At 43.3% G+C, this 27,064-nt stretch overlaps 1 protein-coding gene across 3 annotated transcripts in view; it reads left to right on the top strand.

The window, feature by feature from the left end:
• The window catches only part of wnt5b (wingless-type MMTV integration site family, member 5b), a 161,089-nt gene that overhangs the window by 104,684 nt on the left and 29,341 nt on the right, over positions 1-27,064 (top strand). For 2 of the 3 annotated variants that reach the window (XM_068050775.1, XM_068050776.1), the window contains exons 2-3: positions 24,348-24,496; positions 26,347-26,594. In XM_068050775.1, coding sequence (XP_067906876.1) covers positions 24,348-24,496; positions 26,347-26,594 — 397 coding nt within the window. Of the gene's footprint in view, positions 1-22,714; positions 22,734-24,347; positions 24,497-26,346; positions 26,595-27,064 lie in introns of those variants that run through there. The other variant, XM_068050777.1, reaches the window with a different exon arrangement.

Below are 27,064 nucleotides of genomic sequence, written 5' to 3'. Positions count from 1 at the left end.
TCCTCACCATTTTTAAGCCACGTTTCTGTTATTGCTACTACTTTATATTCCCACATGACTATTTGTGTTTGTGGCTCACCAACCTTATTCACCACACTTTATGCGTTTAAATACATGCTTTCTAAACCTGTCTTTGTATTCCTCATAGTCCTTCATATTCTGCCCCAATCGACTATGGTACTACTTCCTTCTCTAGTACTATCCAACACTTTTACTTTATAGGATCATAGGAAATAGGAGCGGGAGTAGGCCATTCGGCGTGTCGAGCTTGCTCCGCCATTCAAACAGATCATGGATGATCATCTACCTCTGCGCTATTTTTCCCCACTATCTCCATATTCCTTAATGTCATTATATCCAGAACTCTTATCAATTTCTGTCTTGAACATGCTCAATGATTGAGCTTCCACAGCCCTCTGGAGTAGAGAACTCCCCAAATTCACCACCCTCTAAGTAAAGAAATGTCTCCTCATCTCAGTCTTAAATAGCCTGCCCTTTAGTCTGAGACTGTGTCCCCTGGTTCTAAACTCACCAGCCAGAGGAAACATCCTATCCACATCAACCCTGTCACACCCTATAAGAATTTTGTAAGTTTCAATGAGATCACCTCTCATTCTTTGAAACTCTAGAGAATACAGGCCCAGTTTCTGCAATCTCTCCTCATAAGACAATCCCGCCATCCCAGGGATTAGTCTGGTGAACTTCCGTTGCACTCCCTCTATGGCAAGTATATCCTTCCTTAGATAAGGACACCAAACTGTACACAATACTCTAGGTGCGGTCTCACCAAGGCTTTATATAATCGTAGCAAAACTTCTTTACTCCTGTATTCAAATCCCCTTGCAATGAAGGCCAACATACCATTTGCCTTCCTAATTGCTTGCTGCACCTGCATACTAGCTTTTAGTCACTGATCAACAAGGACACCCAGGTCCCTTTGGACATCAATACTGCCCAACCTCTCACCATTTAAGAAATACTCTGCCTTTCAGTTTTTTCTACCAAAGTGGAAAACTTCACACTTATTCACACTATAGTTCATCTGCAATGTTCTTGCCCATTCACTTAGCCTGTCCAAATCCCCTTGAAGCCTCCTTGCAACCTCCTCACAACTGACATTCCCACCTAGTTTTGTGTCATCAGCAAATTTGGAAATATTACATTTGGTCTCCACATCCAAATCATTTAGATCGTGAACAGCTGTGACCCCAGCACTGATCCTTGTAGTACCAGACTAGTAACAGCCTGCCATCCTGAGAATGACCCATTTATTCCTACACTCTGTCTTCTGTGTTAACCAATTCTCAATCCATACCACTATATTACCCCCAATCCCATGTGCTGTAATTTTGTTTACTAACCTCCAGTGTGACACCTTATCAAAAGCCTTCTGAAAATCCAAATACACCACATCCACTGGTTCCCCCTTAACTATGCTACAAGTAACATCCTCAAAAAACTCCAACAGGTTTGTCAAACAGCATTTCCCTTTCATAAATTCATGTTGACTCTGCCCAATCATATCATTATTTTCCAAATGTCTAGTTATCACATCCTTCAGAATAGATTCGAACAGTTTTCCCTACTACTGATGTCAAACTAACAGGTCTGTAGTTCTCTCTTTTCTCTCTTTCTCCCTTCTTAAGTAGTGGGGTTACATTTGCTACTTTCCAGTCTGCAGGAACCTTTCCAGAATCTATAGAATTTTGTAAGATATCCATCAATGCATCCACTATCTCTACAGCCACCTCCTTCAATACTCTGGGATGTAGCTCATCTGATCCAGGGGATTTATCAACTTTTAATCCTATTAATTTTTTGAGTACTACCTCTTTATTGATACTAATTTCATTCAGTTCCTCATTTTTACAAGTCCCTTGGTTCCCTACTATTTCTGGGAGATTTTCTGTGTCTTCCTTCACGAAGGCAGACACAAAGTAATTGTTTAGTCTCTCTGCCATTTCCTCATTCTCCACCACAAACTCTCCTGTCTCTGCCTGCAATGGACCCACATTCGTCCTTGCTAATCTTTTCCTTTTCACATAGCTAAAGAAGCTTTTACAGTCTGCCTTTATGTTTCTAGCTAGCTTGCATTCATTATCCCTTTTCCCTTTCATTATTAGTTTCTTGGTCCTTCTTTGTTGGATTCTAAATTGCTCCCAATCCTTGGGCTCACCACTTGTTCTAGTGACCTTATAAGCCACTTCCTTTGACCTAGTGCAATCTTTAAATTGTTTTGTTAGCCACGATTGATTCACCTTTCCTGTTGGGTTTTTGTGTCTTAGAGGAATGTATATTTATTGTAAATCATGTAATACGTCTTTAAATACTAGACATTGTCTGTCTACCAGCAAGCCTTTTAATGTATTTTCCCAATCAACCAAAGCCAACTTGCCCCTTGTACCTTCATAGTTTCCTTTGTTCAGATTTAAGACCCAAGTTTCAGAATGAACTATATCTCTTTCAAACTTAATGTAAAATTCTATCATATTGTGGTCGCTATTTCCTAATGGCTCCTTTACAGTAAGGTTATTAATTAGCCCTTTCTCATGACATAATACTAAATCTAAAATAGCCTAATCCCGAGTTGTTTCTTCAACATACTGTTCCAGAAACCCTTCTTGTACACATTCCAGTAATTCACCCTCCACAGCATTAGTGCTAATTAGGTTTACCCAATCTATATGTAAATTGAAGTTGCCCATTATGACTGTATTTCCCATGTTACATGCAGCTCTAATTTCCTGATTTGTACTGTGCCCAACATTACCACTGCAGTTTGGTGGCCTATAAACAATTCCCACCAATGTTCGTTGCCCCTTGCTGTTTCTTATCTCCACCCAAACTGATTCTATATCTTGCTCCTTTGATCTAAGATCCTCTTTTACTAATGTACTGATCTCGTCCCTTATTAACAGCACAATCCCACCTCCTTTTCCCCTCTGCCTATCCTTCCTAAATGACGAATATCCTTGAATATTCTGTTCCCAGTCCTGGTCACCCTGTAACCACATCTCCGTAATGGCAATTAAATCATACCTATTTACATCTATTTGTGCCTTCAAATCATCTACCTTGTTGCGAATGCTGCGTGCATTCAGATAGAGTGCCCTTAACTTTGTCTTAACATTATTCCTCATTCCAATCCTATTTGGTGTTTGCCTTCATCTCGTCTGCCTTCTAATTTCACTTACTACTTTTCTACTTCCTGTTACCAGTTTTGCTTCCCTCCAATCTGAGCTCCCTCTTAGGTTCCCTACCCCCCTGCCAATTTAGTTTAAACCCTCCCCAACAGCATTAGCAAACCTCCCTGTGAGGATGTTAGTCCCAGTCCTGCTAAAGTGCAACCCGTCCATCTTGTACAGTTCCCACTTACCCCAGAACAGGCTCCAATGCTTCAGAAATCTGATGCCCTCCCTCCTGCACCAATTCTCCAGCCACATGTTCAATCGCTTAATCCTCCTCTTTCTATGCTCACTAGCATTTGGTACTGTGAGTAATCCTGTGATTACTGCTTTTGAGGTCCTTTTTTAAAATTTTATCCTCCCCCAGTAGAATGTCCTGCAGCTGCTCTGTGACCTCCTTGGCCCTGGCACCAGGGAGGCGACATACCATCCTGGTGTCATGTCTACGGCCGCAGAAACACCTGCCTGTTCCTCTAACAAATCCCCTATCATTATTGCTCTTCCGCTCTGCTTCCTCCCCTCCTGTGCAGTGGAGCCACCCACGGTGCCACTGACTTGGTCCTTGTTGCACTCCTCGAAGGAACCATCGCCCTCACCAGTATGCAAAATGGAAAACCGGTTAGCAAGCAAGATCGACACAGGGAGCTCCTGCACTACCTGCCTGGTTCTCTTAGACTGCCATTCTCTCTCTGCCTCAACACTTTTAACCTATGGCGTGACCATCTCCATTAACGTGCTATCCACTTTATGCACCTTATTCCTCCTTTGTACTTCTATATGTTGGTGTCCATCCCCCTGGCAATTTAGTTTAAACCCTCCCCAACCACACTAGTGAACCTCCCCCTGAGGACATTGGTCCCAGTCCTGTTGAGGTGCAATCTATCCCTTTTGCCTTCTGCCCCAGAACTGGCCCCAATGCCCCAAGGATTTGAAGCCCTTCTTCCTGCACCATGCCTCAAGCCATGCATGAATCCTCCTTATCCTCCTATTTCTACTCTCGCTAGCATGCCACATTGAGAGTAATCCAAAGACTACTACCATCGAGGTCCTACTTTTTAAACATCTCCCTAACTCTTGAAATTCTGACTGTAGGACTTCAATACTGGCCCTGTCTATGTATTTGGTACAATGTGTACCACAATTTCTGGCTCACTGCCTTTCCCCTGCAGAATATTCTGCACCCTCTCCATGATGTCCTTTACCCTGGAACCAGGAAGGCAACACGGCATGCGGGAGTCACGTTGATGGTTACAGAAATGCCTGATTGTCCCCCTAACTATGGAATCTCCTATAATGACTGCATTTCTACTCTTTGCTGTTCCCTCCTGTGCGGTCTCTCACCCATGGATGCCATGGTCTGGACTGCACTCCTTCAAGGTGTCGTCGCTCCCAGCAGTCTTCAAAGCTGGGTACCAGTTTAGGAGTGGCACACACCCCAAAGACTCCTGCACTTTCTGCCTTTTCCGGATGGCCAGCCATCTACTATCCTGAACTCTCACTGCCTGTGGGGTGCCAATTTCCTGGAACGTAAGATCCAGGAAACTCTCAGCCTCCCAGATGCTCCGCAGTAACTCCGGCTGCCCCTCAAGCTTGGAAACCCTGAGCTCAAGCTCAAGCAGCTGCAGACACTGCCTACACACATGGTCACCCAAGACACATCAATTGTCCTGAAGTTCCCACGTGGGCAGGAATTGCAAGCATTAGGTCTCAGCTGCCCATCCATGATCTAAAAAAATCTTTTTTCCCTCTGTTAGAATCTACTTAATACCATTTTAATTTTAATTAATGCCTTGAGACTTGCTCTGTGCTAATACACTTATTATTAATTTACTTACTGTTTTCCTTACTGTGCTCATGCTGATGATACTTTTAGTTTTTTTAACCTTGCTCCCTGACACTCATGCTCATTCCACTCTGCTGCTTTGTTCCCGAACTGCTTCAGCTCTGTGCTTCTTGCCTCGGGGCTCTCCGAACAACCAGTCACCTGCTGTCTTGTGATGTCAGTCCTTGATTTTTTCTTGTTGTTTTTGTTCTCGCAGTGCTCTCTCTGATTCCTGCTGACTCCCAGAGGCTTGCCCTCTCTCTGGGTCTCCACCACTGTTTTTCCTCAGGCTCGCTCGCTGTGACTCCCACTGACTTCCTGCTGCCACTTTTACCTGTGGGTCTCCAGCACTGTTTTTCCTCAGGCTTGCTCTCTCTGAGAGTAGACTGATGAGGTGGTAATTGGCCGGATTGGATTTGTCCTACTTTTTGTGGACAGGACATACCTGGGCAATTTTCCACATTGTCAGGTAGATGCCAGTGTGGTAGCTGTACTGGAACAGCTTGGCTAGGGACATGGCGAGTTCTGCAGCACAACTCTTCAGTACTACAGCCGGGATGTTGTCAGGGCCCATAGTCTTTGCTGTATCCAGTGCCTTCTTCCAAATGGTGTTCAACATGAAGGGGTATTGGTTCATCAACTGAGGGAGGGCTGTAAGTGGTAATCAGCAGATCAGTGGGAGGTTTCCTTTGCCATGTTTGACCTGATGCCATGAGACTTCATTGAGTCCAGAGTCAATGTGGAGGACTCCCAGGATCTCACTCTCCTGACTGTATACCACTGTGCCACCACCTCTGGAGGGTCTGTCCTGCTGGTGATCATACCCAGGGATGGTGGAAGAGTTTAGGATGTTGGCTGTAAGGTATGGCTCTTTGAGAATGACTGTCTGGTTGTTGCTTGACTACAGTGTGGGACAACTCTCCCAATGTTGGTACAAGTCCCCAGATGTTAGTGAGGAGGACTTTGCAGAGTTGACTGGGTTGGGTATGCCTTTTTCGTGTCCGGTGCCTAGTTCAGTGCCAGGTGGTCTGTCCAGCTTATTCTTTTTGTAGCCGTTTGATGCAACTGTGTCGCTTACTAGGCCATTTCAGAGAGCAGTTACGAGTCAGCCACATTGCTGGAGTCACATTTAGGCCAGATCGGGTAAGGACAGCAGATTTCCTTCCCTAAAGGACTAAGGCAATTACAGCAAACAGTTGAGATATTATTATGTCGCTAAAAGTCAATGTACACAGGATAGATAATATAATGACTTTCTCAGGTTTCACTGTTAATTATACTCCCTGTTTCTTGTATTGCAGAATTGTCTCCAGCCAGGCAGTACCTCATTTACACTTTCCCTGTCTGTACATGCTTAAAAACTGTTACATCTCTAACTTTTTCCAGTTTTGATAAAAGGTCATCAACCTGAAATGTTAACTCTGTTTCTCTCCGCACAGATTCTGCCTGACCTGCAGAATATTTCCAGCAATTTCTGTTTTTAACCCACTTACACTGTCTGGTTGGAACTGCATTTTGCCTATTTGGAATGAAGTTTTGCATATTGGTTTCACAGAACCACCACCAACTCCCCTCTCCCCCGCCCCCCAGTCTTTAAAGTATAAACTTTTAGAGAACACAAATAGCATCGGCTGCACTTTCTAAAGATTTAAATTAGTTATAGGTAATTTAAAAAGTGCTACAAGGTAGAAATATGTAATTTTAAAAAATTATTTTCTGATAGAGATAATTATGGCACTCGTAACTAATTAGGTTGATGTTGGCCATGTGAAACTACATATTAAAAAGGGTTCATTCATGCTACAACTTTAGCAGTGTTGCTTTGGGCGGTGCTAAAGCATGGTGTAAATCCAGAATCAGGGCCTTACCAACTTGGGGGAAATAACTGTGCTAATTTCTCTACTTTGGTTTGATATGATGTGGAGTATAACCACATGTGCACAAAGTTCTCTCTACTGTCTAGTCTCTGACTTGATTGCTGTATAGATGTAGCATAAATAGTGTGCTGATAGTTGCATTGTCTCTTGAAAAGAAAGAATAACCAAATAGTGCTCTTAATATGTATGTTTTTGCAACCTCAGAAGTTCATCATTGATGAATATTTTGGAAATGATTTTGTACTTGACTGCATTTTAAATAGTAGCTTAACCCATAAACAGTTTAATTTCTGACTCGCTGTGTAAATTACTCTGTTACCCCAATGTTACCCCAATGTGCTGTTTGTTTCCGCAAGATTGGTGAGCATCTTCTATCCATCCCTGGTGTGACTTTACAACAAGCAGCTGATTTTTCTTCCCCCACCAACACTCCAGAAATAAAATGCCTTCTATAGAAGCTTAGAAGTCCACTTAAGGCAAGCTTTTGGGCTAAAAGTACTGTTGAGCTGCTTGGGCAACAATGTCGACAGGCAATGCAACTTTTAAGACAGTTCTGTGATCGGTTATAGGTGATTCTTTTGCCAGGGTGGCATCAGGACCTTTCAGTCTGTGCAATCGCATGGGGCCTGACTGGATCCAGTGATAAGTTTAAGGATTGAGATAAAGTGATCTCAACTTTATCAATGTAGGGGCTCCAAAGCGAACCCTTGCACAAGGTCCCTGCAAGGAAAATGCCACTCCTGGATTTTGCAGGAGACAGGTGCTGGGAGATTGTTCCTTTGGGGTAGAATTTCTGTGGCTCCTTCTCCAGTGTTTCCAGGCAGTTAGCACATGATATTGGGGAACCACCTCTCGTCACCCCACACAGAAATTACTAGAATTTATGTCGACATCCAGAATTGCTGTGCATGCTTACAAACATCTTAATTGCAATGCATGAGCTAGCATGTAGTTGTAACCTTCTGATGATGTGTACTAAGTATCTACATTATGATGCTATTCGATTGTTGCAATGACCCTGATTTTCTTCAGGGAAGATAAGCGAGGTCTCTTTGGGGTTGAAGTGGCCTGATATGGAAGATTAGAATCAAATCAATCCTCTGTGGTAGATTAGGTAATCTGATATTTGAAACTTCCGGGCACTGTTAAATGATTGATCAACCAGCCCAGCTCATTAGCAGGATCTGGAGGGGTATATCTGTCATCAGGAGCTGAGATTTTTTTCTACTTGGCTCCAGGTAACCCCACAAGTCAGTACTCGCATGGTGAGTGTGGCCCTGGCCTGGATAAGTAGTGAGAAAACAAACATATAAACGGTGACTCCTGAACCTACGATTTCTGCACATTGTTAAGTGGGATTTGTCTCTGTGGGAAAGAATGTCTGTAATGAGCAAACAGAAACACTCAATGTGTGTATTTCTCAGGTTGGTTTGTATATTCTTAAGCATGGTAATGGGTTTCAACATGTTGACAGTTAGCTGACGCCTTGTTCATTGGAGCGACAGAGGCTGTTGTAAGGTGTTGGTTTCATTGATGTTACTTGTAGTTGTGTCATCTTGGGAGAAACAGAAGAGGAACATGATTTTTCACCTGAGGTGAGGTTGTCTGGTTCTCTCCTGGGGCATATTTAAAATCAACATACGTAAGATCAACTGGGTTCTTACCAGATATGGAGAGACATGGGAAATGAGGACTTTTTTCACTAGAGTTCAGTAAATTAATGATAGAGGTCTTAAAGATTATGAAGGGTTATGATGATGTGAGTAGAGATAGATTACTTACACTGGTTAGTGGGACAATAACAAGAAGGCACAACTTTAACATAATAAAAAGAAAGGAAAGGCAAGAAGAAATTTCTTTATATGGCGGCTGTTTATGAGGTGGAATTCTGTGCCACAAACCATTGCTAAATTAGAGTCTATAATGTGCTTTAAAAGAGAATTAGATAGTTGCTTGAAAAAGACAAATTTTAAGGCTTATGTGAGAGCAAGCAGGAGTGGGATTAGATTAGGCGATTTGTGAAGGAGAACAGCGCTACAGACTTGATGGGGAAAAATAACCTGTTTCTTTTCAGTAACATTCTGTGATGTGTTTCCTTTGCACAAAACTTTCTTAAGATTGCTAGAGCTAGTGGCTCTCACCATTATTTCTGCACCAGATGGGCACTTAAACTCAAATATCCAAAACTTAATGTCCCAGTTGCGTCTCTCCATTGTTTGCTTCGTGATAACAGCATCTCACTGTCTAGCTTACCGTTTAAATGCATTGAATGGTATGAAGTTGCTGTATTTGTGTGGCAGATATGAACTAGCCTCACCATAAAAGATTTAGTCTTGTCTATTCCAGTCTAAGTATCCTTTTAACTTTTTTTTTATTTCCAAAATATACTTTATTCATAAAAATCTGTAAAAATTACATTGCCAAACAGTTTCCAAACAGCACTAAAAAATACAAACATTGCAAGGGAGATCAGTTTCCTTCAATACTATCATGAGTTTCTTCACAACCCTTCCATTTCACAATTGTCGTGCCAATTACAGTTTTACATTTACAGCAAATGAAAATATTAACGATACAGTTCGAGGGGTTTCCCATGGATCCAGCCCCTCAGTTCAGCTTGGTGGGGGGACCTTACACTGTGGTCTTCTTTTAACAATGTGATAAATGTTAATTACTGCCAAACCAGCTCTCTGGCACTGAAAGTTAACAATTACATGTGTAGAGTCTCATTCCTTTAGGTTTTATTTGTAGTTGAAGAATTTAAAAATATCACTTTTAAATTTTTCTTTACTGTCTATTTCTCTCTCTCTCTTAATCCAGCCTTTCTCTTTCTCTCTTTATTTCTCTTTCTCCACCTGATCTGACATTGAATTCACCCACGCTAATTTACATTTCCTTCCTTGTTCTTGTGCTGTTTCACAAACCTTCAATCTGATTGTTTACAGAGATAACCAGTTGCTTGCCCTGTTCATTAATGTCCCAGATGTGTTTCCATTGCTGCATCTTTAGCTGCCCTGCGACAACAAAATTTGGCCCCATGTATTTGCTGCTGTAGGTTCTGCACACATACTGCCAGCTGCTCTACAGTGCTACTTTATATTTTTAGGGTTAATGCCCCTCTCCAGTACGGATCAGATCTCTCACAACTGGCTGCCCTGCCTGATTTCCTACCTCCAGATTAGTGAATTGCCTTTGGGGAGGTTGTTTTGTGCTGGTAGCTTGCTAACTGCATTATAATGAAGACCTAGGACCAAAATCAACTGTTAACTCCACCAACAAATAATACGCAACACATAAAATTGTCCCTATTATATTGACATTTAATAATTGTCAACATTAGAATTATTGCGATTTGTTCCTACTATAGTCAAATACTGTTTAAATGGAGTATTCAGGAAACACATTAGATGGGTTAGAAATATTATTTGGGTATTATTCGTCACAAGGCGAGCCTCTATAAACAGTGTCCAAATCACACGCAGCTTCCACGGTGCGGACTGCGACACCGACCACTCCCTGGTGTGCAGCAAAGTTAGACTCAAACCAAAGAAGCTACATCACTCCAAGCAGAAGGGCTGCCCCCGCATCAACACTAACAGAATTTCTTATCCACAGCTGTTATATAAGTTTCGAAATTCACTTGAAAAAGCCCTTCAAAACAATCCTGCAGGGGATGCAGAGACGAAGTGAGCCCACATCTGAGACGCCATCTATGACTCAGCAATGACCACCTTTGGCAAAAGTGAGAAGCAGAATGCAACTGGTTTCAATCTCACTTTGAAGAGCTGGAACCTGTCATATCCACTAAGCACATTGCACTGTTGAACGACGAGAAAGCCCTCAGTGAGTTAACACACGTAGCACTTAAAGTAGCCAGAAGCGCTGCACAAAGAACAGCCAGGCACTGTGCAAATGACTACTGGCAACACCTATGCAGTCATATTCAGCTGGCCTCCGACACCGGATACATCAGAGGAATGTATGATGGCATTAAGAGAGCTTTTGGGCCAACCATCAAGAAGATCGCCCCCCCCCCCTCAAGTCTAAATCAGGGGAAACGATCACTGACCAACGCAAGCAAATGGACCGCTGGGTGGAGCACTACCTAGAACTGTACTCCAGGGAAAATGTTGTCACTGATACCGCCCTCAATGCAGCCCAGTCTCTGCCAGTCATGGATGAGCTGGACGAACAGCCCACAAAATCGGAACTCAGTGATGCCATTGATTCTCCAGACAGTGGAAAAGCCCCTGGAAAGGACAGCAATATCCCTGAAATACTCAAGGGTGCCAAGCCTGCTATACTCTCAGCACTCCATGAACTGCTTTGCCTGTGCTGGGATGAGGGAGCAGTACCACAGGGCATGCGCGATGCCAATATCATCAAGGGTGACCGCGATGACTGCAACAACTACCATGGAATCTCCCTGCTCAGCATAGTGGGGAAAGCCTTCACTCGAGTAGTTTTAAACAGACTCCAGAAGCAGGCTGAGCGTGTCTACCCTGAGGCACAGTGCGGCTTTCGAGCAGAGAGATCCACCATTGACATGCTGTTCTCCCTTTGCCAGCTACAGGATAAATGCCGTGAACAACAGATGCCCCTCTACGTTGCTTTCATTGATCTCACCAAAGCCTTTTGACCTCGTCAGCAGATGTGATCTCTTCAGACTACTAGAAAAGATCGGATGTCCACCAAAGCTACTAAGTATCATCACCTCATTCCATGAGAATATGAAAGGCACAATTCAGCATAGCAGTGCCTCATCAGACCCCTTTCCTATCCTGAGTGGTGTGAAACAGGGCTGTGTTCTCGCACCTACACTGTTTGGGATCTTCTTCTCACTGCTGCTCTCACATGCGTTCAGGTCTTCAGAAGAAGGAATTTTCCTCCAAACAAGATCAGATGGTAGGTTGTTCAACCTTGCCCGTCTTAGAGTGAAGACCAAAGTATGGAAAGTCCTCATCAGGAAACTCCTCTTTGCTGACGATGCTGCATTAATATCCCACACAGAAGAGTGTCTGCAGCGACTCATCGACAGGATTGCGGCTGCCTGCAATGAATTTGGCCTAACCATCAGCCTCAAGAAAACGAACATCATGGGACAGGACATCAGAAATGCTCCATCCATCAATATTGGCGACCACGCTCTGGAAATGGTTCAACAGTTCACCTACTTAGGCTCAACTATCACCAGTAACCTGTCTCTCTGCAGAAATCAACAAGCGCATGGGAAAGGCGTCTGCTACTGTGTCCAGATTGGCCAAGAGGGTGTGGGAAAATGCCGCATTGACACAGAACACAAAAGTCCGTGTGTTTCAAGCCTGTGTCCTCAGTACCTTGCTCTACGGCAGTGAGGCCTGGACAATGTATGTCAGCCAAGAGCGATGTCTCAACTCATTCCATCTTCGCTGCCTCCGGAGAATCCCAGGCATCAGGTGGCAGGACCGTATCTCCAACACAGAAGTCCTCGAGGCGGCCAACATCCCCAGCATATACACCCTACTGAGCCAGCGGCACTTGAGATGGCTTGGCCATGTGAGCCGCATGGAAGATGGCAGGATCCCCAAGGACACATTGTACAGCGAGCTCGTCACTTGTATCAGACCCACTGGCCATCCATGCCTCTGCTTTAAAGACATCTGCAAACGTGACATGAAGTCCTGTGACATTGACCACAAGTCATGGGAGTCAGTTGCCAGTGATCGCCAGAGCTGGTGGACAGCCATAAAGGTGGGGCTAAAGAGTGGCGAGTCAAAGAGATTTAGCAGTTGGCAGGAAAAAAGACAGAAGTGCAAGGAGCGAGCCAACTGTGTAACAGGCCCGACAACCAATTTTATTTGCAGCGCCTGTGGAAGAGTCTGTCACTCTAGAATTGGCCTTTATAGCCACTCCAGGCGCTGTTCCACAAACCACTGACCACCTCCAGGCGCTTACCCATTGTCTCTCGAGACAAGGAGGCCAAAGAAGAAGAGAAGTGACTGTGTATTTATTCTGATATTCCACTGCAATAATAAATATATATTGAGCACAGAAAATAATGCACTGTAATGGAATAATTATATACCATGATAAGGTAAAGTGTGGGTTTAAAAGGAGCACTGAACCCTGAGGGGAACCATAGCACACAAAGGAACCCTACTGCAGAATGTCTTGTACCTGATGTGATCTCTTCATGGGTGAAGTGGCCAACTACAATAGGGAGTATATAATGGTGAGCAAGAGGATCTTCTATATCTTTTGAATATCATGAATGTGAAACCAACACATAAACCGGAGAAAATGGTGTTGAGTGTAGAGGTGAGAGATTTGATGTTTCAGACTGGCTGAAACCTGTTAAAAATATGAGAAAGGCAACCAATTTCAAGGAGAAAAATTTGGTATAGTCAGGTTATGCTGTGAGGTTGAATGTAGCAGATTTCTGAATACCTCACCTGGACACTTGATGAAGCATGCTGCAGTCACAGGACAGAAGGCTGTGATTAAAAATGTTGGACATATTGAAGAAATAGGATCTGCATAGATTTAGCAACAATTTAACCCAGAAAGGTTGCAAACCTAATCGTCATGACATGTCAGGCTGTTGTATACCGACACCTTTGTTAGATGCTGAACTTAATAGGAAGAAAGCTTTGTGTCAAGTGGCCACCAGCTTTTGGGGCACATTAGGCAGTGCAGCTGGTTTGGTTAACTGGTGAATTGAGATAAATGGATTCTGAATGTATTCTTTTACAAAACTGGATGCTACCAGAATGTGAAACTTTGAACCTGAAAATCTAGTGTTTCTTTTAAAATCTAATTCTTTTTACCCATTCATAGTTGCATTTTATTCTCAGGCAATTAATTTCCTTTAATAATAATGGTCAGATAACCTCACAACACATTGGGATGATTTCACAGGGTGGATTCAGTTCGTTGTGTTCCCAAGTTCCGTAGTACTCCCTCACCATCAAATGGTCTAGTTGAAAATTTATGAGAATTACCAACTCCAATTGTGTAATGGTGAGAAGTAGTGCTCAAATCCAAACCTGTGATTTTTTTTTGCAATGGAAGTAACTGCTCAAACTACCACACCATGTTTGGTAAATATAAACAAAGTCAGTAATAACATAAAAGTGATTTTAACAGTATGGTAAATTTCAATTTGTTAGCACAGTGGATGATACAAGGTTAAAGTTTATGTTTGAATAATTGTAACATGCTAAGTTTTCGTGTATTTTTTGAAAAATGCACTCTTCTTATGTTTGATGTTGGACAAATTAAGCAGGAACCTCCTTCTGACTACTGTCTGCCAACCCATGCTTGCAAGTGCACATGCTTGGATGTCAGGTAAGGACAGCTTGTGATTGCCAACCTGTCCCTCAGCATTGAACAAATGATTTGCCAATAGTCATTGGCTTGGTTCAATAGGAAGAGGACATATGGAATTATAATCAAGCATAAATCACATCAGAACATACAGGCAGAGCCACACATATCTCCATTTGTCTCAGGAACAGTATCGGTAGAATCCATGGATGCGTTATGTCATGCGCTACAAACAGGCTTGCATAATGGATAGAGATAAAATTGGAGAGAAAATAATTATTTTAGTGGCTATACTATATAGTATAGCTGTTGCATTTTGCTATTTATAATATAGGTCAATGATTATATATGCAGTTAATGATTAAGTCCATGTCATCACTTAATAGTTGGTTGTTCCCGAGCAAGCATAACTGAATACTGTAAACTCTGACAGCAAGTAGAATATCATGCCACTGAAAAGGTGCTATTCGGGGTTTACTGTGAGACAGAAAAATTCCCTGTGTACACTTATGCCAGGTGGTAATTTTATAAAACAGCTTCAAGCAATGAGCAACACACATGTACTGATTTTACCAAGAGCTCCGTGAATGGATAACAACTGTGTTTTAGTTATAGTATGGATCCAGTTTTTGGATGCTATGGGTGAGATGTGTTAGGTCAGACATGTTTCGCAGCTTTCAAACTGAATAATTGAGGTTTTTATATGCAATTATAATATAAATTTGGCAAATACACAACATAACACTTGATAGAAAAGCAATTTTAAGTCTCTTGATTCCAATAGTTTATTGTGCCCTTCTTGCATTTGTTGTTTTGGGAGAGTCTGAATATTGTGCCTTTAGCAGATGGACTTAGGCTGGGTATAAGAACTTCTCTTGCCAACTGAATGTACACTGGCACCAAGGGTAATTGCATGGGCTACTGAAATGTTTCATTTACCATGAAACTGTTGCTAAAACAGTTTAAAAATAAATATCAATAGTAATGCTACAGGTATCACTGAGAGGAGTGACAGCGCTGTTAGAGCAGTGCTGGAGCCGGTTGCAGAGTTATACTGCTTTCTCCATATCATTCTGTGGTCAGGAAAGAACTAAACTCTGGAGATGCATGCTTAAAACACAAAGCACTATAACCAGGCACATGAATTTTGTAACTTCAGAAAAGAACTGATAATCTGTTGGCTCTTTTCAAATGCTGTTAAGAACTTAAAGCAAGAGGAATTTTAAACAAATTTTAAAGTTCTGAAAGTTGGCTTAACATTGGTTACAATTATACTGCAGGTATTGTGAAAGAAACTATGAGACTATCTGCTTCAGCTGGTCTCCCAACCAAAACCAAATCCCAAATTAATACTATTTTGACTGAAGATATCAGGTTAATTTGGCAGGGAAACAAATATGCAGTATATCTGTTCTAGTGCTGTCTTAATTCTGATTAGGTTAATTATCCTAATAGTTGTTTATTTATTTTATAATACAGCACTGAAACAGGCCCTTCGGCCCACCGAGTGTGTGCCGAACAAGAACCACCCATTTATACTAATCCTACATTAATCCCATATTCCTACCACATCCCCATCTTCCCTCAATTCCCCTACCACCTACCTATACTAGGAGCAATTTACAACAGCCAATTTACCTATCACCTGCAAGTCTTTGGCGGTGGGAAAAAACTGGAGCACCCGGCGAAAACCCCCCACAGTCACAGGGAGAACTTGCAAACTCTGTACAGGCAGTACCCAGAATTGAACCCAGGTCCCTCGAGCTGTGAGGTTGCAGTGCTAACCACTGCGCCACTGTGTCACCCTATTTGAATTGTCTATTAGAATTGTTGTAATTGAACTGGTTTCATACATTACCATGCTAACACATTAGCGTATATGGTCCAATTGTTTGCTGTTATGACATTGGGAGGACAGCAGTAATGCTGGATCTCTGCCCACTTTTTGCTGTGATTTTCTGATTGGACTTTTGATAGTCCGAGGAAGCATCAAAACAAGCTGGAGAAAATAAAAGCATTGATATAAGTGGCCGTGGTGGCAGAAATCAACAAGCGCATGGGAAAGGCTTCCACTGCTGTGTCCAGACTGGCCAAGAGAGTGTGGGAAAATGACGCACTGACATGGAACACAAAAGTCCGAGTGTATCAAGCCTGTGTCCTCAGTACCTTGCTCTACGGCAGCGAGGCCTGGACAACGTATGTCAGCCAAGAGCGACGTCTCAATTCATTCCGTCTTCGCTGCCTCCAGAGAATCCTTGGCATCAGGTGGCAGGACCGCATCTCCAACACAGTAGTCCTTGAGGCGGCCAACATCCCCAGCTTATACACACTACTGAGTCAGCGGCGCTTGAGATGGCTTGGCCATGTGAGCCGCATGGAAGATGGCAGGATCCCCAATGACACATTGTACAGCGAGCTCGTCACTTGTATCAGACTACCGGCCGTCCATGTCTCCGCTTTAAAGACGTCTGCAAACGCAACATGACGTCCTGTAACATTGATCACAAGTCGTGGGAGTCAGTTGCCAGCAATCGCCAGAGCTGGCGGGCAGCCATAAAGGCGGGGCTAAAGTGTGGCGAGTCGAAGAGACTTAGCAGTTGGCAGGAAAAAAGACAGAAGCGCAAGGGGAGAGCCAACTGTGTAACAGCCCTGACAACCAATTTTTTCTGCAGCACCTGTGGAAGAGTCTGTCACTCTAGTATTGGCCTTTATAGCCACTCCAGGCGCTGCTCCACAAACCACTGACCACCTCCAGGCGCTTACCCATTGTCTCCCAAGACAAGGAGGCCAAAGACGGTGGCAAGGGGTGAAAGTGGATAGTTTTGGTGATGGACAGGATACAAGAGTTGAGTCTCAGCTCTGAGTTGAACAGTACATCATAGTTTTGCTGACCTGGATCAGCCTAAGGAAAGACCAGGGAAGGGGGTTGGAGACTGTGGCAAGAGAGCAGAGTTCATGATGGGGCAAAAAACTATGGGCGGACGTTTTTACACAAAGCTGACTTGGAACCCTCGTTCACCTACTTTCAGCACTAATTCATATCTTTCATCTCCCTCAGGTGCATCGTAGGTTCTGATGGAGAAGATGATGGAGGAGCCTGAGGTGTCCTCCGAGGAAGACCAGAACTCTGAGGTTGCACCGTCACATGACTCCTGTGCCCCCTCCAGCGCAGATATACGCTCACTTCAGTGGGTTCAGCATCTCAGACAGATAAGGTGGCACATGGTGAGGGGCACATCACATGTGAGCAGGAGCAGGTGGTGGAGACAGGGACAGCAGTGGAGAGTCTCCATTGGAGGGCATGGGATACTTCAAGCTCTGCTCAGCTGGACACAGATGCTGACCCTAGAGGGTCATCATCGAAAAGGTACTTGCAGAGTTGCAGCAGGAAATGTGTGTGCATCTGTCAACATTTCCAGAGGCAGAGCGCACCCTTGGCGAGAGATTGGAGGAGTCCATCTCTAGCACAAGTGCTATGATGTCTCAGGCCTTTGCACTCATGACTACCTCCATTGAAAGAGTGATCAACCTCATGGAGAATCAGTCGCAGCAGGCCACTGAGGCATGTTGGTCCAGACCGATGGCCTGCATGCTCTGGCTGCCAGTTTACATCAAACTGAGCCTCGCCATGGTGGCTCAACACCTCACTGAGGTGTGTTGAGGAATGGGGGGGGGGGGGGGGGGTTTGCACAGGGGTCTTCATGGAAAGCTTACAACGCTGCAAGTACAATTTTGAAGTGAAGTATGCCTGGATAAGTCTGTCGCGGGCTTCTCTGGCAGCCAGGTATATGACTGCAGGCACCAATAGCATATCGGGGTCCTCCTACTCAAAAGATGCCAGGTACCCTCCAACTTCCTCTTGCCCCACTCCCCTCTGCAATGCCATGTTGTGAGGGGCACAGCAGACTGCAACAATCCTGGAGACCCTTGCTGGAGCATTTTGAAGGGCACTTCCAGATATCCCAAGGCAGAGGAACCTCATTTTGACCAAGTCAGTGGCTTGTTCTATTGCCACCCTGGTGGTGATGACCTCTCCTGTGCCTCTGTGGTAGGGTTCCTCACTGAAGTCAGCAGCAAGGTCTTGAGTGGGTATTGCTTGGCTTTAAGGAGCCAACCGCTGACAATGTTTGGTGGAGAGAACATCTGCGGCACCTGGGACTGCTGAAGGATGAAAGAGTCATGGCAACTCCCTGAAAACCTGGCACAGACTTACATGATGTCCTTGTGGTAGTCACAGACCAGCTGCACATTAAGAGAGTGGAAGCCCTTCTGATTAATGAAGAGTACTGGCTATTCTGATGGCGCATTGATTGATTGCACTCATGTGGCAATCACCCCTGGACCTGTGGAAATTCTGCAAGTGATGCAAAGCCAACAGCTTTGATTCATCTAACCCCTGTCAAAGTGAATATAGTTGGAGGCCTTGGCAAACAAGGCATCAATGACCTGATTGGTGCAGTTGTGGGATGCAGATTGTGAAATCTTGCAGATGTCACCAGCTGATCCCTGGAAGGAGCCAGACACGAAGAAATCGAGGGCTATGGTCACCTTAACAGCCATGGGTAAAACGTGGCCACCTGCTCCTCTTGGGCGGAGGTCTGCTTCCAAAAGGCTGCAATTCCCTGCAAAGACCTGCCTCGAGCCTGAGCCTTCTGAGGCACTGTTGTTCAGAGAAGTTGAGGAAGCTGGCTCTTGGCCTATACACCCTGTGTTGAGGGTATCACTTCCTTCGAGGTGCTGCTATGTGTCCATCCGTTCTGTCCCATGGAGCTGCATGTGGCTGTGAAGAAGGCAGCTGGAGTTGCTACCCCTGTTGCTGTGGCTACTGGGCTTGGATATGCTGTACCTCCTCCTCCGAGGTCCAAGCTACTGCAGAACAGGTAGCTGCCATGTTGCAGGGAAATCTGATAGGCAAGAAGTTGATACTGAGCTCCGTGAACTCCAAGGCACTTGAAAGTTACTGGACACAGTTGCCATTCCCAAAGAAATCAGTGAATTCAGGTTGAAAGGACTAATCATTGAGTGATAGTCATTTATGCCACAGAAGAAGGTCATTTGGCCCATCAAGTCCATGCCAGCTTCCACAGAGCAATTCAGTGAGTCCCACTCCCCAACTCCGTCCCCATAGCCCTGCAAGTCTATGTCTTTCAAGTTCTAGCCTTTCACTGTGGCTAACCACAGACCTGCTGATTTTTCAGGCTTTATACTGTTGCTATCAGGTCAGTGTCAGACAACAATGACTTCCCTCTGTGTACTTGCCTCTTTCAAGCTAGTGAGATGTAGAAACAACATGGATCCTGTGCACTGGCAGGAAAAGTCAGAATGCAGGATTAAAGAAGCTCTTAATTGCCTTAATTGGTTTCCTGTCCGTACCAAGGAGGTTCCCCGCAGGTCTCAAAATCTGGGAGAAGCTTAAAGAGGGCTGGATGATTTTGGGATTCCAAGCCAACATCAATTTCAGGGGAATTAACTCCCAAATGCATGCAAACCCACCTCCCCTTGCATGGGAAAGTATCCCTATGGATTCAGACATCAGATGTTCAGTTGGCGGAAGTTGTGTCTCATTGGTGTGTTATTGGGGGGCAGGCAGGAAAATGGAGTTAAGGCCAAAACCAGATCAACCATGATCTTATTGAATGGCAGAGCAGGCTCGAGGGCCCAAATGGCCTATCCCTTGATGACTTGATGTTAAACAGGAAATCTGACAGCACAGAGGTGCTCCTAGGGGTTGTGAGGTGATGGAGAGATAGATGGGAGACAATTAGCATACATACGAAACTGACCTCATGTCCATGAATGATGTCACTGAGGTGTAGTCAATCGCAGAGGGAGAGTTACAGAGAGTCATAAAATGCTTATTTAAAATGGTAACTTTTGAGTAGATTTTAATATAACAAACAGTACAAATAATATAAAAATGCTATAAAACAAATGTTGTAGAATAAAATGAAGATCAGTTGAAAAATTGAGAAATGGACAAGATATCACATTCACCAACAACATACATGTATATAACGCATTATCTAATGTAGTACAACATCCTAAGGTACTGAACAAGAGCGATATGAATAACACTATTAACATGTTTTGACACAGAGCCACAGAAGGAGAAATCAGGAAGGATAACCAAAACCTTGATCAAAGAGGTAGGTTTTAAGGAGCATCTTAAAAGAGGAGAGACAGAGAGGCTTAAGGATGGAATTCTAGAACTTAGGGCCAAAACAGCGAAAGCACGGCCGCCAATGGTGGAGAGATTAATATCGAGGATGTGTAAAAGGCTGGAATTAGAGGAGTGCAGATATCTCTAAGGCTTATAAGGTTGGAGGAGGCTACACAGATAGTGAGGGGCGAGGCCATGGAGGGATTTGAAAACAAGAATGAGGATTTAAAAATTGAAATGTTGTCAGGTGGGAAGCCAGTGCAGCAAGCGCAGGAGTGGTGGGTGAATGAGTTGGAGCAAGTTAAGATATGGGCACCAGAGTTTTGGATGAGCACAGGCTTATATAGGGTGGAAGATGGGAGACTGACCAGGATAGTATTGGAATATTCAAGTCTAGAAGTAACAGAAGCATGGATGAGGGTTTCAGCAGCAGGTGGATTGAGGAAGGATCGGATTCAAACGGTATTATGGAGGTGGAAGTAGATAATCTTGGTGATGGTGCAGATATGTGTTCAATCAAACACAACACCAAGTTTACAAACAGTCTTGCTCAGCTGTTTTTAAGGGGCAGCTTATAGATGAAAAATGGAAGGGGGCCAAGAATAGATCCTTGGGAACTCTGGCGGTAACAGAGCAAGAGTGGGAAGAGGAGCCATTGCAGGTGATTCTCTGGCTACCATTAGCTAAGAATGGAACTAAGTTGGGGCAGTTGCACCTAGCTGGACATTGGAGGAGGATGGTGTGGTCAATTCTGTCCAAAGCTGCAGACAGGTCCAGAAAGATGAGAATTAATCGTTTATTAGGTCTCAAGTCACAAAGACTCAGTTTCAGTACTGTGGCCAGGCTGGAAACCTGATTGGAGAGATTGAAACATGGAATTGTAGGGAATATGACCGTGGATTTGGGGAAACTACAACAAACTTCTCATTAACCTACAACGTGGTGTTTGTTGTCAGCCACTGTCCAATTCAATGATAAGGCATTTTGTAAGACTAGTTGCTCATTCCGATTTCTTTGAATTCCCACTCTTCCGTTCGGCGACACAGAGGGAAAATTTGAAATTTGATTAACAAGGCGCCACCTCGTGGTATTAGTAGCAAGTTTGACATTGTTACAGCACAAGAATTGCTGCCAGACCTAATATGTAGTTAGTGTATATCCTGATTACGATCGAGCTTCCATCAGCCAAATCTATTAATATACCGATAGATTGTGCGAATAAAGATGCTTACTGGTGGCAGATTGTAATATTTACCCATCTTCAGCTTAGTTGCCTAAATCACCTCAAAGATATTTGAGGTGCATTTAAATCTTAATGATAAAATCCGTTTCGAGAACCATCTGTAACAACGCGGGTACAGATGCTCTAACATGATTCTTAATAAATAGATTGAGTGTGCATTTAAGAGTTATCATGGGCAGATTTCACTATAACTTCAGTTAATAGCGGGATGGGGAAAGTTAAGGAGACATATAAGCATTCATCGTTATTCTGCTTCAATTCATTATAATAGATTCCTGAGGGAGGCACTGTGTGCTATTCTACAGCATGTGAACCAGGCTATTTTCTGTTTACATGCCTGTACATATCGTATTGCGAAGGGCAGAAATATAAACTCTCCATCGGGATATCAATATGGAAATAATTCTAATTTAGCGCATCTGCAGGAGATAATACAGTGATTGGTTCTAACTTTACAAGTATGTTGTATACAATTATATTTTGTGTGTTGTATGTGAATGTTTTCAAGTGAGGTACTGACACTGCACTGGAATGAATGACATAATGAAATTATCTAGAACATATTTATATCTAATTGTTCGAGAGCGTAGAAAATACGAATGGCACCCTCGATATTACAGGAAAGACTAAATTATTGTAAAAAGCTAATGAAGGAAATCAATGTAGTTTTCATTTATAAACGTTTGAATTTGGCGATTGCAATTCAATTGGGGGATTTTAAAATTAATTATCTGGTTAGATTGTGAACTTGGGCAGGGTGGATCTAAATGGTAATGACGCCAATAGATCATGTTATAGTCTGGATTTTATTCTCTTATTTTGATCCCAAGTAACACTTCTGCATCGTGCGCTGCGCGACAATAATGTGTTCTTTGTAAGAGGCACTAGTTAAATGTTAAGTTTTTACTTAATTAAACCAGATTGACATAATATTCTAAGCAATCCACATGACGTCTGCTCCTGCTAATGTTAAATGTGAACACTGAAAGAATCTGTTTGAGGAATTGGATCGCGTTTTTTTTCTTTCTGGGCCACTGAAAGGCTGGCGTTCGTACTATTTTTGGCTGAGAGGTCAAACATCTGCTATCCAGGTGGAGGTCTGGACGGCGTGGCTCTTGATGATTATACGTGTAGCCTGCAGGTGAGAGACCTAGCAAACTGGGGTTAGTGAGAGCTGCTGAATATTGTCTCAGTTTCCCACATCACGTTCCGGTTAGGCATCTTGTAAATGAAGCCTTCAGAAATCGGTATTGGCACGATACTGGTAGTTGCTGTATCATTGGTGTCCAGTTATCATTCGCCAAGTTTACCAGAAATGGCACTCTTGTATTACGTTTGGAATTTGCAAAAAGAGAACACATACTACCGGAAACAGTAGTCTTGTCTGTATATTCCCAGCAATGAAGTTTTGTCTGCGCTTCAGTATCCTTTCTCTCCGGCTATCATGAAAAATCGGAGCATGCGAGAAACCCTTTTATCTATATCCCAGGTTAGAATTATATTATTGGATTAATTTTTTTGCTTGCTTGCTTGCTCCAACTTACAGGAGGGGAGAAAGACAATGAATATATGCAAGGATCTTTTTGAAGGGGGATGTGAGCGCTGTTACTTTTTGGGGGTAGGTCATGACGCCAGGCTATTTCCGGAGTGTCGCTGCATCATAATACAATGGCTATTGAGAAGAACCTGCGTCTGCACTTTGATCATTTAAGCACTTCCCTCTCAGACACGTGAATATAACTCCTTTCCCAGTAACAACAGTAAATTCAAGTTCGCCAAGTCCGCTGTTCAGTTCCTTGGAAAGCAACCATCTAACCCCACCTCACCACCACCCTCCCCCACTCTAAACCCCCCAAAAGTCTTTTCAGCAATGTCTTTTCCTTGTTTATATTAGTGCATTGTTTAATGAAATACAGATGTTGTAACTGCAGTCTCAGATATAAAGCTTGTGTCTAAGATTTGGTGATCTGTTGGTTATGATGCTAATAACCCTATGCATAATGTACTATAAATATTGTTTTCAGAAGTTGTAAAAATATCACCCATCTGCCAGATCTTTTATATTTACGCCTTAAATCATTCAGGTATTAAACAACTCGTTAGACGTCCAAAAAGTTTATTGCCGCCAAATTTCTATTCAGCTTGTTGAACGGTTCAGCAGATGGGAAGGCGCTTTTCTTGGACTAGCTGTGGTATGCTGGTGTATCATCCTCCAACCCCAGGATATCGTGTTTGTACAGCCCACAATCTGTATCCATTTGGTGTTTGGTTAACACTGGTGGTCGAGACCTGCTCGGAAGGAGTGCTGTGGTGGTGTTGGCTGCTGTTGCTGGATCCTCGCCCTCCCCCTCCTCCCCAGACCTGAACATAGTTATATTCCTTTATTTTGTTGTCAAATAGAGACCTCTCCAGGTTTCTGACGGAAAAACGAATGTGATGGAGGAGACGTCCCTTTCGACAAGTTTCTTTTTGCTTTAATGTGTAAACCTACTTTCAGACGCTAAGTTTTTTTAAAAAAAAAGCTTTCCCCATTTTAGTGTGATAGTCTCTGACCAATCGCAGAGAGGAGATGGACCCTCATAAAAACTCTTGTCTTTAATAAGAGAATCGCTAGGATACTTCAGCTTGGAATCGTAAAACAAGGACCATAACTCGATAGTTCAACAGGAATAATAAAAATAGAATCTCAAATAATCTGGCGTGTCGAGGACTGGTCGGAGAACTGTGCTGATTTGCTTTTGCCTTTTATTTACAGAGCACTGTGGCAGTGCGTTTGTTGGCGCAGGGAGCGCTCCATGCAGGTTTCACCCCAGCCAGGCTCACCATGACTGGGCTTCACGTTCTGTTGGCTGCCGCTTTGCTCTCCAGCTGTTCCCAGGCCTTGGTTCAGGCAAACTCTTGGTGGTAAGTGGCTAAACGTTTTGCACTTTAACTTACTGTCAAGTTAGGGAGACCCACTCTAGATTCGGAAAGAAACTTCGCTGTCGGGGTTTGGCGACGAAGCCTACTTAAATTCGAGGATGGATGTTTAAGTCAATATATAAAAAAGTACTCACAGCAGTACACACCATTGCTAAGTATTGTTGAATATGTGACTCAGTTGTAATGATAGAGGTCTGTTGGCGAATGCACGATTGAACAATGGTTCGGAATTGAAAATGGTAATCAAACTTAAAGAGACTGTATAATAGCTATAGTTTTTCATTTCTGTTGTGTATACTTAGGCTATATAATAGTCTGGTTGTGTTGAAATATCAATTTAATGCACATTGATGTCTGAGATATGTGACTCCTAATATTTTTAAAACATGTGTATTCTCCCTCACACACAGACCGACAAGTACAGGTATACATCCAGTCTCTCACGAAATAATTATACAAGTTTAAATATATATATACTTTTTCAATGAAAACGTCTCATCATATAGCTTATAATTGTTATGTTGCTAGTTTAGTGGTACGGTATGTTTCAGTCTTTCAGAAAGGTGCATTTAAAGGGTAGGATATATAATCCATGACGTTGGACTAATGGCTTCTTGAAAATAAAATGCACTTGATGAATGAAATATTCCAAGAAACACTGTTCCAGGCAATTAATGGAGATTAATGTTGCAGAGCTAACTCCATTGCACTAATATAAAAACAGAAAATGCTGGAAATACTTGGCAGGTCAGGCAGCAATCCCTGCTCCAAACTCCATTCCCTAGCTACCTACTCAATCCCTCTCCTTGGCAACAGTCTGAGATTAAGCCAGTCTGTTCACAACCTTGGTGTTACATTTGACCCTAAATGAACTTCCGCCCTCATATTCGTGCCATCACTAAGACCACCTATTTCCACCTCCGTTCAACTTCACCACTGTCTCCGCTTATCTGCTACTGAAACCCTCATTTATACCTTCACTACCTCTAGGCTTGACTATTCCAACCCATTCCTGGCTGGTCTCCCACATTCTATTCTCCATAAACTTCAGGTCATCCAGAACTGTGCTGTCTGTGTTTTAACTCACACCAAGTCCCGTTCCCCTATCACCCCTGTGCTCGCCGACCTACATTGGCTCTCGGTCAAGCAATGTCTTGATTTTGAAATTCTCATCCTTGTTTTCAAATCCCTCCATGGCTTCATCCCTCTTTATCTCTGTAATCTCTTCCAGCCCTCAACCCTCTGAGAAATCTATGCTCCTGTAATTCTGGTCTTTTGTGCATCCCTGCTTTTAATTGCTCCACCATTGGGGGCTGCACCTTCAGTTAGGCCCCAAGCTCTGGAATACCCTCCCTACATTCTCTGCCTCTCCATCTCACTTTCCTCCTTTTAAGACTCTCCTTAAAACCTACCTCTTTGACTGAACTTTTGGTCATATGATCTAATATCTCCTTTTGTGGCCCCTTATATCTTGCTCTATAATACTCCTGTGATTCAGCTTAGGACGTTTTATTATGTTAAAGGTGCTATATAAATATAAGTTGTTAGAGAAACAGAGTTAATCTTTCTGGTCAATGATCTTTCATCAGTTCTGTTTCTCTCTCCACAGATACGGCCAGACCTGCTGAGTATTTCCAGCATTTTCTGTTTTTATTTCAGATTTCCAGTATCCGCTGTATTCTGCTTTTGTATTCCGCTAATAACTGTTGAAAAAAAAAGCAGGGCTAACAAATAGTCGTTTTGGTGAATACAACAACGTTCAAGGAAATCAAAACAAATTGACATTCCTCTAAATTCCCTAATTTCCTGTATTTTTTTTTAACCCGCTTTAGGTCATTGGCTATGAACCCTATGCAACGACCTGAGATGTATATTATAGGCGCCCAACCTCTCTGCAGCCAATTGAACGGCTTGTCGCAAGGCCAGCGGAAACTGTGCCAGTTGTACCAGGATCATATGGTTTATATTGGAGAGGGGGCAAAGACGGGTATTAAGGAATGCCAATACCAGTTCAGACAGCGGCGGTGGAACTGCAGTACCGTGGATAACACCTCTGTGTTTGGGAGGGTAATGCAGATAGGTGAGACTTTCCGCTTTGCTACATAACAAAAACATCGCTTCAATGAAACAAAAGTTTAGCACGCAAGTGTGAGATCCGTTTTGTTCGTCCCCTTTCAACAAAAGTTCAGGCGAACCCTTTTCTCTGGAAATTGCGATCCCGCGAGTCATTAGTTCTTAGAGTTTATAAGAAGGTGTCGCCTCGATGCATTGTCCCTGCCTTTTTGAAATTCTATTATCCAGTGACAGGGACTCGAGAAATCCGGGACTAGATTGATGTTTCCGACGCACGGTACAATAAATGGAGGTGTCAGAGTCAGACGGCAGGGAGAGAATGGAGCTGAACTCCATATGCAGAGCAGATGAATTGGGCAACTTGGCCGGAGTTCCAGCAGTTTTCCCATTCTTCAGATCGTTTTGCTCTCTTTTTGTTACGGGATAGGATGGGGTGGCGGGGAGAGGAATATTGGAAAGGTTAGTTGCTTTTGTTTA

The sequence above is a fragment of the Heterodontus francisci genome, chromosome 18 (genome assembly GCF_036365525.1).
Source record: "Heterodontus francisci isolate sHetFra1 chromosome 18, sHetFra1.hap1, whole genome shotgun sequence".
NCBI classification, from domain to species: Eukaryota; Metazoa; Chordata; class Chondrichthyes; order Heterodontiformes; family Heterodontidae; genus Heterodontus; species Heterodontus francisci.
Note: the sequence above shows the minus strand (reverse complement) of the source record. Positions and strands in the feature narration are given on the sequence as shown.